At 38.9% G+C, this 11,660-nt stretch overlaps 3 protein-coding genes across 4 annotated transcripts; 1 reads left to right on the top strand and 2 right to left on the bottom strand.

Annotated features, from left to right (window-relative positions):
* On the bottom strand, positions 43-3,764 carry LOC107618722 (pentatricopeptide repeat-containing protein At2g02980, chloroplastic-like). The gene is made up of 2 exons (XM_016320859.2): positions 3,416-3,764; positions 43-2,563 (listed from the first exon to the last, which is right to left on the bottom strand). The coding sequence occupies exon 2, from the start codon at positions 2,560-2,562 to the stop codon at positions 139-141; it is 2,424 nt and encodes an 807-aa protein (XP_016176345.1). The 5' UTR covers position 2,563; positions 3,416-3,764; the 3' UTR covers positions 43-138.
* On the bottom strand, positions 3,910-5,786 carry LOC107619689 (pentatricopeptide repeat-containing protein At1g71460, chloroplastic-like). 2 transcript variants are annotated; one of them, XM_016321987.2, is made up of 2 exons: positions 4,467-5,785; positions 3,910-4,360 (listed from the first exon to the last, which is right to left on the bottom strand). In XM_016321987.2, the coding sequence occupies exons 1-2, from the start codon at positions 5,709-5,711 to the stop codon at positions 4,340-4,342; spliced, it is 1,266 nt and encodes a 421-aa protein (XP_016177473.1). In that variant the 5' UTR covers positions 5,712-5,785; the 3' UTR covers positions 3,910-4,339. The 2 variants fall into 2 exon arrangements, with proteins under 2 accessions (XP_016177473.1, XP_016177472.1); XM_016321986.2 differs by having other exon boundaries at positions 3,910-5,786.
* LOC107614962 lies at positions 8,213-10,393 on the top strand. Its single transcript, XM_016317087.1, has 5 exons — positions 8,213-8,473; positions 8,515-8,700; positions 8,852-9,404; positions 9,938-10,095; positions 10,178-10,393. The coding sequence occupies exons 1-5, from the start codon at positions 8,213-8,215 to the stop codon at positions 10,391-10,393; spliced, it is 1,374 nt and encodes a 457-aa protein (XP_016172573.1).

Raw genomic sequence — 11,660 nt, 5'->3', positions numbered from 1 at the left:
TCTCATTTTTAACCTAAAAAAAAAAAAACATTTTTTCTTTTTAATAAATACCTCCTGAAAAAAAAAATTTTCTGGAATCACACGAACAATTTGATGACAACATTTTTTCTATTTAATAAATACTTTCTGAAAAATCTTCTACCAATACTCATTACAAGAACAAAATCCTTCTTTGAAATGGTGAAAGCGATTACGATCCCTCACAATTATCTCCCTCCCATAAATCTTAGACACCAACTTTGTTGCATTATGACAGTCTTCACAAATTCTAAGATTCTTCAAAATCCGAAGCTGAATTCCAGGACCTGTGCTAATCAAACCATAAGCCATTGCAAGTTTTTCACTGTGATAATTTACTGCACTCTCTTTTTCCTTCATATCTATGTTCTTCAGCACAACAGATACATTTGGAGTGTATCCAGCATGTTCTAGCTTTTCTCTCATCTCAGCAATCATTTCATAAATCTTTGGTGTTTCTGGGTGTTCTCTATCTCCCATTACAAATTCATGAATCGTTCCATGCACTTCAATGGAGCTGAAACCTGGTTCTTTATGAATCCCTGCATCCTTCATAGCTCTTCTTATATCAGCAACATTTTCCCATCTGTTTGATGCAGCATAGATGTTTGACATTAGGACATTGTATCCACATTTTTCGGGTTCTAATGATAGAAACTGTTTTGCAGCCCATTCACCAAGGTTCACATTTTTGTGAACTTTGCAAGCAGCAAGAAAAGATCCCAATACGGCCGAGTTTGGCCTCATAGGCATGTCCTTAATTAGTTCTTGAGCTTCTTCGAGTGATCCTGCTCGACCGAGAAGGTCTACCATACAGCCATAGTGTTCAATCTTTGGGACCAAACTGAATTCATTAACCATTCTGCAAAACAGCCTCTTCCCTTCTTGAACCAATCCGGCATGGCTACAAGCATGAATAACTGCAATGAATGTTATGTCATTAGGGATAACTCCTTGTGCTTCCATTTCAGCAAAGAGTTCCAATGCTGAATTACCATGACCATGCATTGCAAAACCAGATATCATGGCATTCCACATAGAAATATCTCGGTCGTTGGCCTCGACGAATAGTCCACAAGCTGTATCTATGTCTCCACACTTAGAATACATGTCCACCAAAGATGTTTTCAGAACCATATCTGCTTTGATTCCTTGTTTGTCTAAGTAAGAATGTATCCACTTACCCATTTCAAGTGATCCAGATTTTGCGCATAGCGAAAGGAGGCTAACCATGGTTATCTCATTTGGTTTAATTCCACATCCAGTCATCTGAGCAAATATATCAAATGCCTCATCTATACAATCAGCTTTTGCATATGCCGAAATCATGGCGCTATACATCATTAAATCTTTGTTCTTGGTGCTATTATTGAAAACAGATCGTGCACTTCTTACATCGCTGCATTTGCCATACATATCAAGAAAAGCAGTGGCTAGATTTAAAGACATGGCAATCCCATTTCTTAATGTAAAAGCATGTAACAACTTGCCTAGTTTTAGTGCTCCAGCTGCGCCGCATCCTTTGACCAAACTAAGGATTGTGATATCATTTGGAAACATACCCTCATCTAGAATTTTGATAAACAGCCTAAAACCCTCATTCAAATCATTGCAATGGATATAGGCTGCAATCATAGCAGTCCAGGAAATTATACTTGCCGCGGACAAATTGTCAAAAATTCTTCTTGCATAAGCTAAATTTGCACATTTAGCATACAAATCTATCAAAGCAGTACTTAGAGGAACACTTGGTTTCTCATAGCTCATGTTCCTTGTGACATAAGCATGAATGGCTTTACCCAATTTCATATCAGCAAGTTCTGCAATTACATGAATGATGCTTATCATTGCAATTTCACTAGGCTTCACTCCAATAGCATGCATTTCTCTCACAAGGTTCAATGCTTCATTGAGCATACCGTGGCGACTATAGTTTCGAAGCATAATACTCCAAGAAACAGCATCTCTTTTCTCAATGTCATCGAATAATTGGCATGCAGATGCGAAGTTTCCAGCCTCACTGTACATCATCATCAATGCATTGCAGACAAAAACATCACTATGAAATCCATTCTTGACCACAAAACCATGCACCTCTTGTCCTAGCAGAGCTGAAGGGACAACACAGCATGCTTTGAGAACTGATGGTATGATGAAATTGTCAATTTTGGCATCGGTTTTTCGCATATGGTTATATATTTTCACTGCATCTTCAGGGCAATTGTTCTTAATGTAAGATGTTATCAAGAAGCTGTAAAGTGCTGCATTGCTAGAGTAGGACTTAAGTGCAGGAAAAGTGAGTCTATAAGCGCAATCGGAACAGTTCTTGAGCAACTGGCAATGAAGCTGTTGTGTTTCTACAAGGTTGATGTGAAGTTCATTTTGGATTGGAGGCACCTTTGGTTTTGTCTTCTCTTTTGCTAAGACTTGAGTGAATTTCAAAGAGGCTATGGAGTGATATTCACAAGAGCTTTGGAACTTTCGAACCGAGATAGGAAGAAGTGAAGGAGCAGAACCATAGAAGTGTGAATTGCATGTAACCATCCTTGTTTAATCAAAAAAGGGACTTAAAAAGTTAACACATTTTCTCTACTTTTTCATTCATGGTTCCAAATGAAGCAAGTGATGAGACTGCTCAATCACCAAGATATATGAATATATGCTATCAGATACTTATTAAGAACAGAAAATAAAAGGTTAAAAAAAAAAAAACTCAGCAAAAGAAGAAACTTAGAAGGAAATGAAAAAAAATCTGAGATATTTTTATCAAGTAGCAGTTATGTTATGGCCAATGGATAATGAAGGAAAAGGATAAAGTAGACACATCTTATTGGTTTGTTTCTCCGTGTGGACCACGTTTTTGTTCCTATTTCATAAATTTCTTAACCCTATTTGAATTAGCATCTGAATTTCCACAAAAAAAAAAAATTTAAATAGAAATTGTGTTCACAAAAATTTAGAGCCTAGCTCATAATATATGAAGTGAATTGAATTCCTTGGTTTGGAACAAAACGATGGAGATAGATTTGATTTGCAACGAGAATGTAACAATTCATTTATATTGTTTATGTTTATTTACATCAAAGTCATTTATATTGTTTATGTTTATTTACATGTTCATGCTATTAGTGAGAAAATAAAGTTAGTGTATGTTTTATGATGTGAGTTCATGAAAAAAATAATTCTGTTATGTATCCGAAAGACCTACCAAATCGCGACAACTTAATAGAGATCTAGTATCTCGAGCAGCACCAATGACAAGTGATTGTGCAGAAGAGTTAAAAGAGATGTCTATGGCAATGAAGGAAATTGCACAAGCTATTGAACGTACAAATGCTGAAGTTTGGAAGCCTTCTGAAATAACTGAAGCAGTATGTAAATTAGGGTTGGAAAGTACCACTTTGAAGCTGTTGAATGGCTTCATCATCATCCTAATTATACTGGAATTTTTTTCACCTTGCCAGAAGATCTTCGCTTGCAATGGTTGGGTGAAAAGTTGTGTCGGTGACTTTATGATAGTGTTTAAGATCTTTGATGATCTATGGGGATATTATGGCTCTTTTTGGTTTTTCTTAAAGTAGTAATTTTTTTTTTTGTCTTTTTGAAGTGATATTTAAGATGTGTCTCTGTCTGAAGTAGACTTTTGTATGTGTTTTATTTTAAGATATAATATGTCTTGCAAGGATTATGTCTTACTTGATTTAACCATAGGATTATGTTATTTGCTGATTTTATTTTGATATTTTATTGCTGAAAGAAGATAAATCTATAATGCCAAGTCACTTCAAAAACAATCTCATGAACACAATTCAATTAAATGTATCATCATTAAATACTGGTAACTAAAGCAAAAAATTGCTCCCACCAAACCAAAGTATTTAAGAAATTTGATGTCAAAACCTAAGTAACTTTATGATTTTCATACAGTTGTCCAAGTAGTTAGTATGATACAAGTTATAAAATCTTTGATGAAGTAACTTTACAACCCATCAAGTCTTTCAAAGTAGGAGATCATATTGCATCTGCTATAACAAAGAACTCATTTCTACAAATATTTGAGCCTCATCTAGTTTACCATAACGTGTAAGAAGCTGAATCATTGAAACGCAGTGTTCCTTGGATGCTTCAACTTTATACCTTGACAGTAAATTGAAGATCCTAATTGCCTCTTCAACAAAACCAGCTTTATCACATACAGAAAGAACAGCTTCAAAAGTAAAGCGGTTCGGAGCACAACCCTTTGAAATCATGTCATCAAAGAGGTCAATTGCATCTTTATAAAATTCTTTATATACATATGCCCTTATAAGAGCAGTCCATGTCATTGAACCTTTATCAAGCACTGCATCAAATACCAAATTCGCCTTATCAATGAGTCCACAGGTACCATACATATTGATAAGTTCTGCAGAAACATAATGCACTGATGCAAAATCTCTTTTCAATACCTGCACATGAATCTCCTTACCAAGCTTTACAAGTTTTAGTTTGCTGCAAAGACTTAACATCCTCGCCATGGTAACTGTGTCCGGCCTATACTCTGTCAATTGCATTGACCTTAGGACACCAAATGCTTCAGGAAAACACCCATTTTCCACATATGCATCAAACATAGCTGTCCACAGGATCACATTCCTTCGTTCCATACCATCAAATAGGTTTCTACAATACTCAATCAAACCACACTTAGAGTACAACACCATCAACGAAGAAGCTATAGAGACATGAGGCAGAAACCAATGTTTTAAAGCATAAGCATGAATCTCCTTCCCCCGTTTCAGAGCCCTCGACTGTGCACAAACCGAAAGGATAGAAGCAACACTGACATGACTAGGCCGGAACCCTTCTCGCTGCATTCTAACCATGGACTTCACCGCCTTTTGAAACCCCCCACTCGAGACAGAACCCGCAATCAGAGCACTCCAACAACTTATACCTCTCTCTACCAAGCTAGACAAAACTCGCCTCCCCGAACCAACATCCCCACATTTACTGTACATATCAACCAATGCAGTTCGAATTCGCACTTGCTCATAGTAAAATTTCTTCTTCACTAAGTAAGCATGAGCCTCTTGACCTATCCGCAATGCGCCAAGCTCCCCAACTAAGGGAAGAACACCCATCATCAAAGCCGAATTCGGCATTATTCCTTCATCTACCATCAACCTCACATACTGCAATGCTTCAATCCGCATCCCATGGTGTGCAAAACCAGCAACCATGGCACCCCACAAAGAAACATCTCTCTCAGAACTTTCATCAAACACCCTCCGCGCAAGCTCAACTTTCCCACACCTAAAATACATTCTAACCAAACAGACCTTAATATATAAACTAGCATCAAAATAACCGTTCTTAACCAAAATGGCATGAACCTTAAACCCTTCTTGAACCGCATTTGCATCACCCAAGCTTTCAATAACATTCACAAAGCTAGACACATCCAATTCTGCTCCTCCCAATAGCGTCGTTCGCGACTTGCCCGAAACGGCGTCGTTTTGTAGTTGAAATGCAAATTTGAGTTTAGGGTTATTGGGTGGTGGTTGTTGTTGCTGTGTGATGATGGAAGGAGGAGGTTTAGAGTTGAAGGGGAGTTGGAGAGAGGTGCGGTTGGTGTTTGAAGAGAAAAGAGAAAGAGAGAGAGATGAAGTTGGAGTTGCAGCTGAGGTTGGAATTGGAACTGTGGTTTCCATGGAGACAGGATATCATTCGCCGCTGCCACCTGGAACATGGATGGTAGATCATCCAATACCACTTCTATTCAGGCTCAAAAACAAAATTAAGTAATTAGAGCTAATAGTCAATTTTTTCGTTCCTGAAAGATACTTTGATCTCTATTTTTGTTTCCAAAAGATAAAATTAATAAAAATCGTTCTCCAAAAATATCGTACATGGTCAAGTTCGTCCTTCTGTCATCTCCGTAGGTGAGTTGGCAAACGTTCGCTGACGTGGGCCGTTAATTGCCAAGGTGGCAGAGAACAAAAATGACGCCGTTTCGATAGAAGGCTCTCCTAGCCTTGAAACGTCGCCGTTTTGTCTTCAGAAGAGGGATTCAAACGTTGCAAAGCCTTACCCCCATCTCATATCAACCATCGCTCTGTGTTTCGCTCCAAAACGTATCGTCTCCCACAAGGTATGCCCTAAGCGTTTGACCCAAGTTCTGAACCACCCCAACAACGATCGTTAGTGCTGGTGGACAATTACATTAGAAAAGTTGTGGCCATTGAATACAGAGTTGATGTTATACTGGAGCAGCATTGATAGTGAAAAAAGGCATTGAGACGATGAGAGGTAAGAATTGAACTTTTTTTCATGATTTCTGACTTATTCTGTGGTGTGGTGTATTGTTACTGTGGTGGTGTTAATGTTCGTCTGATTTAAGGTAGGATTTAAGGTGACCAAAGGTTTCTTTGTATAAGTGTTATTTTACCATTTTCGTGTATAAGATTGTGTTACTTTCTATGGCTCTGTGATGGTTTTTAGTGAGGGATGTTTGAATTTAGTGATGGTTCTGTTGCTTATTTATTTTAGGTTAATGGTTGATTGGTACAAATTGGATCTATTAGCTGATAATACATAGAGAGTAGTTGTTGCTGGTCATGTTTGTTTATGGTGTTTTTGTGTTTGTTATTGTAGATGGAGGGTCCTCCCATGACGTTTGTTTTTCACCATGGCGGGTTTTTTAAAACGGGTGAGGCTGTAGACATGGTTTATGAACCTGATAATACAGAGGTATTGATGGGTGTTGAGGGAGACACACTTGATGTGTTTTTTGTAAGGGGTTACTATAAGGAGTTGGGATACATTGAGGCTGGAAACTGTTGGTGGAAAGTTCCTGGAGTTTCGATTGCATCTGGATTGAAGAAGTTGGTGACAGATGCTGACTTGCTTGAAATGTGTAAGGATTGTAGGAGGAACCAACATTTGATCAACCTATACTTTGAGGATTGCATCTCACAGCCCTGTGTAGTGAACAACATAGGGAAAGGTGTAGCTCTTCTGGAAGCAGGAAGTAGTAAGAAGAAGAAGTCCAATTCCTAGGCCAAGATGCACCACTCCCAACCTGTCAAGACTCCCACTACAATGCACCCTCAGCCCAAAAAACCAACCTCTCAGCCCATTAAGGTAGCCTCACAGCCCAGTAAGCCCAATAAGCCTTACTCTCAGCCCACCAAACCAACATATAAGCCCACTAACACTACATCTCAGCCCATAAAGATTTCCTTGCAGTCCCCAAAACTCCACCCTCAACAAACCAAAACCAACCTTCAGGGGAAGACAGTCCCACCTCATTCCAAAACATCCTCTCAACCAGCCAAGAACTCAGAAAGTAATAAGAACAAAGGAAATAGTAGTGCATGCAGAGTCACAAGATCTGGAAGATGTGTAAGAGAAGGTCCCATCCAGGAAGAAGATTATGATTCTCATGACTCATATGAGAGTACCGAAGATGAGTTGTACAAGCCTCCCAAAGTTCTAGGAGACAATTTGTACAGCAGTGACAGTGATAATGACAGCGAAAAAGGTTCACCAAGAAAGCAAAAGAAAGCTGAAGCCAGGGAGAAGCATAGGCCTCCTAAGTCCAGATTAGGGGATAAAGAAATTGACACTGATGACTCAAGCTATAAGGGTTTTGAAGATGAAGAAAGCTCTGAATCTGGTATGTTTAGGGGGTTTTAGTTGTGGTATTGATTTAATATTTGATTTGGCCAAAGTTTAACGTCATTGATGTTTTAATTTGGTAGATGTAGAAGGAGATGATGATGATCTTGGAGGTGCCTCAGATGCTGACTCATGGCACTCAGAGGATTCTAGCAAGGAGTTAGACTCTGATGAGGAGACACCAACTATTTATCCCCAATTTAATGAAAAGAACAAGTTTGAAAACCTGAAATTTGAGGTTAGTATAATATTCAAGTCAAAAGCTGAATTTATGCAAGCTACTAGGGATTACACTATCTAGTGGGGCAGAAATATTTTATTTACAAAGAATGATAGAGTTAGGGTTAGAGCTGTTTACAAGTCAGAGGATTTTTCATGGGTGGTTTATTGTGTATGTAATAGTAAAGACTTGTCATGGCAAATTAAAACTCTAGTTGATAATCACACCTGCCCTAGAAAGAGGAAAAATAGAGCTGCCACCCAAACCTGGACACTTAGTAAACTAGTACCTAAGCTTAGAAAGCACCCGACTATGAAGCATCGAGAGGTGTATGATTGGTTTGTCCGAAAATGTAATGTGTACCTCAATAGCACATACATCACCAGGGCTCTAAAAGTAACTAGAAAATTTGTGGAGGGTGATGAGATAGCACAGTGTGGGTTGGTGTGGGATTATGCAAACGAATTACTTACTAGCAATCCAGGATCCAGAGTACAAGTTGGTGTCATCCCTATGCCTGAGAGTCCTCCTCTATTTGATCGGTTCTATGTGTGTCTTGATGCTTGCAAGCGGGTTGTAAACCTTTAATTGGACTAGATGGAGCATTTCTGAAGATATTACATGAAGGACAAATACTTACTGCTTGCGGACAAGATGCTAACAATCACATCTTCGTGATTGCTTATGCGATTGTCAGTGTGACAAACAAGGATAATTGGCAATGGTTTCTAGAGCTCCTTCACAGTGATCTTGGAGACTACAGAGAGAACAAATGGTGCTTCATCTCAGACATACAGAAGGTAAGACTGAAAATGAAATTGATTCACGATAACATGTTTTAAGGACTGATTTGATTTAATGAATATTTTGTAAGGACTAATTTGATTTAATGAATACTTTGTTGGGGACTCAAATGATTTAATATCTTTTGAGGTTTGGCATTTGGTGCAGGGTTTAATCCCTGCCATACAGGAAGTGTTTCCAAGAGTTCACCATCGCTTCTGCGTGTGGCATTTGTGGCGCAATTTTTCCAAGAAGTGGGGTAGCTGTGAATTAAAAGACCTTGTGTGGGAATGTGCTCGGTCAAGGACAACAGCTGAATTTGATAGAAACATGAAGAGAGTTAAGTTGATCAACGAAAAAGCTTGGCAGCATCTTGATAAATGGTCAAAAGAGGCATGGACGAAGGCGCATTTAAGTGAGGTTCCGAAAGTGGATAATATATGCAACAACGCCTGTGAGTCATTCAATGCAAAGATCAAGCACGAAAGGAGTAAGCCTATCCTGACCCTAGCTGAAGAAATTAGAAGAATCATCATGAATAGTATGGTTGATAACAGGAAGAACTTGCAGAACTATCAAGGAATTTTTCCTCCTGTTCAGCAAAGTAGGTTGGAAGCAATGACAGTGTTGTCCCGCCATTGGGCTCCTCAGTGGTCTGGTGATGAAAAGGAAGAATTGTACGAAGTGCATGGCTGGCCAACCAATATGGTGGTTGACTTGGGCAAGCACACATGCACCTGCAGGTTTTGGCAGCTCACAGATAACAACTTTTATTTCTTCTCTCAATTAGTTAACAATGTCTTCATTCATGATAACAAATTTACTGGATCCTTTTATTTGGTTTGAAAGGAATGTCGTGTATGCATGCAATATCGGCCATACAAGACAAGAATGACAAGAGACCTGAAGAATATTGCCATGATTGGTTGAATATGGAAGCGTACAAGTGAACTTACTATTTCAATGTCAATTCGGTTAAGGGACAGGATCTATGGGAAAAAACTCCACATCCAGCATCAGTCCCACCTCCAGTGAAGCCTAAACCTAGAAGGCCGACAAAGAAGAGAAGGGACAAAAAAGAACAACCAAGTGGGTCAAACACAAAGATGAAAAGAAAATACAACCCAATTCGGTGCATGTACTGTGGTGAGGTTGGACACAACAAAAGAGGTTGTGCAAAGAAAAAGGCTGTGGATGCTGAGGAATATGCCAGGCAGATGCAGCTATAACTAGCAGTTGTTGCCCCTGCTGCAGAAGGTGCTGAACCTGAACTAAATGCTGCCTCTACTGATGCTGATAATGGTACAGAAGTAGAAGCACCTTTGTCTTCACTTCCATCACCCATCCAGTCTCCATCAGAGATTGACATCAGCCAATCCGAAAGCATCCCACCAACCCAGGATACCCAACAGGTAGTATCATCACTCCTCACTCCTAAAAAATTTCACATTTTCCTAATCATCTAACAAATTCATTTGGCACTGGATTATACAGGATCAATTGGTAGGTAGGCCACCTAAGTTACAAGTGATTAAAAGAAAAGCAAGGTTAACGTCCTCCCCTAAGCCTACTGCAACTGGATCTGTGGCTGTTTCTGCTGAGACCATTAAGGGGACAAGTTCTGGAATTACTAAGAGGCTAGCCAACTTCATGAGTTTTGTGCCTACTCCAAGCTTCAAGGCTCCAAGGAAGAATGATGACAAAGTTTGATTTGTTAGGAATGTGTTGTGGTTGACTCTTTTTGTGTATGAGACAACATTCTGTTTGTTATTTTTTTGTATGGTATTTAAGTCTAAAGACAATGTATTGTGGTGACATCAGAACCTTATAACTTTGTTGTGGAATTTTTCTATTAAGACATTGTGACAATTAGCCTTCAATGACAAGTTATTACTAAGATTACTTACTTTGTTGCTTATTTTGTTTATGGCTTAACATAATTCATATGAATAGCGACAGAGAATTTTTTGCCAAATTTTATAAAATTATCCACAATTAACAGGGAATTGCTTCCAACTTCAAATAACTACTCCCATTCAAGTAAAAAAATTCAATACACCATTACATGTTCACAGAGGATAACTGGGTTTATTTAGAAGTACATAACAAATAACAGAGTATCACAACTACTCCAAACATCAAAATCGTTGGCAGTTTCAAAGTTCTAACTTCAGCTTCCAAGCTGCCCAACCTTTATGCCACCTTCACCCTCCATTCATCATAGTCACCTTCAACCTCCATATAAGTTCCTGAATCTTTATTTTTACCACATACATCCACTGCTTCAAATTCATCATCATCAACCCACTTAAAATAATTGCAGTGACTGCCCTTCTGCAATTTTAGAAAGGAGTAAACAAAAAAAATCAAAGAACACCCAACAGCATAGAACAAGATGAAAAAACTTTAACTTCTTTTAACATCACTCACCCGGTACCTTAGACATGCATGAAACAATCTATTTGGATTCTCTGCTGTCCCAGATTTTTTAATCACAGTCTTCAGCCCATAGAAACATGATCCGTCATGAGAATTCAGCCTCCTCCTTCGCATCGAAGCACTAGATCCATGACTGTCGTGCGATGCATGCGACAAACCGCCACCACAACCACCATTTCCTATCTCCAACCAGTCAACTAGCCAAGGATTACAGCTCCTACTTAGCTCTACTGCCACCGAAAGTGTTCACGACGCTGTATTTATCGTTGAAATTGGGATTATGATTTATCCACTCCAAGGACTAATTTGACGTCTTAAACAAGACTTATCTTGTCATCCACAACATGCTACAGCTTGGCGTTTGCCACTTTGGCAGTTAACGGCCCACGTCAGCGGACGTTTGCCAACTCAGCTACGGAGATGATGGAAGGACGAACGTGACCAGGTACGGTATCTTTGGAGGACGATTTTGATTAATTTTATCTTTCGGGGACGAAAATGGAGATCGAGATATCTTTCAGAGACGATTTTGACTATT

This window comes from Arachis ipaensis, chromosome B09, assembly GCF_000816755.2.
Source record: "Arachis ipaensis cultivar K30076 chromosome B09, Araip1.1, whole genome shotgun sequence".
NCBI lineage: Eukaryota > Viridiplantae > Streptophyta > Magnoliopsida > Fabales > Fabaceae > Arachis > Arachis ipaensis.
Note: the sequence above shows the minus strand (reverse complement) of the source record. Positions and strands in the feature narration are given on the sequence as shown.

Coding starts and splice junctions, on each gene's coding strand:
- LOC107618722 (XM_016320859.2), bottom strand. CDS start 2,562: ATGGTTACATGCAATTCACACTTCTATGGTTCTGCTCCTTCACTTCTT.
- LOC107619689 (XM_016321986.2), bottom strand. CDS start 5,711: ATGGAAACCACAGTTCCAATTCCAACCTCAGCTGCAACTCCAACTTCA.
- LOC107614962 (XM_016317087.1), top strand. CDS start 8,213: ATGAAGCATCGAGAGGTGTATGATTGGTTTGTCCGAAAATGTAATGTG. Junction 8,701..8,851: donor TCATCTCAGACATACAGAAG/GTAAGACTGAAA, acceptor CATTTGGTGCAG/GGTTTAATCCCTGCCATACA. Junction 9,405..9,937: donor CAATATGGTGGTTGACTTGG/GCAAGCACACAT, acceptor CCCCTGCTGCAG/AAGGTGCTGAACCTGAACTA.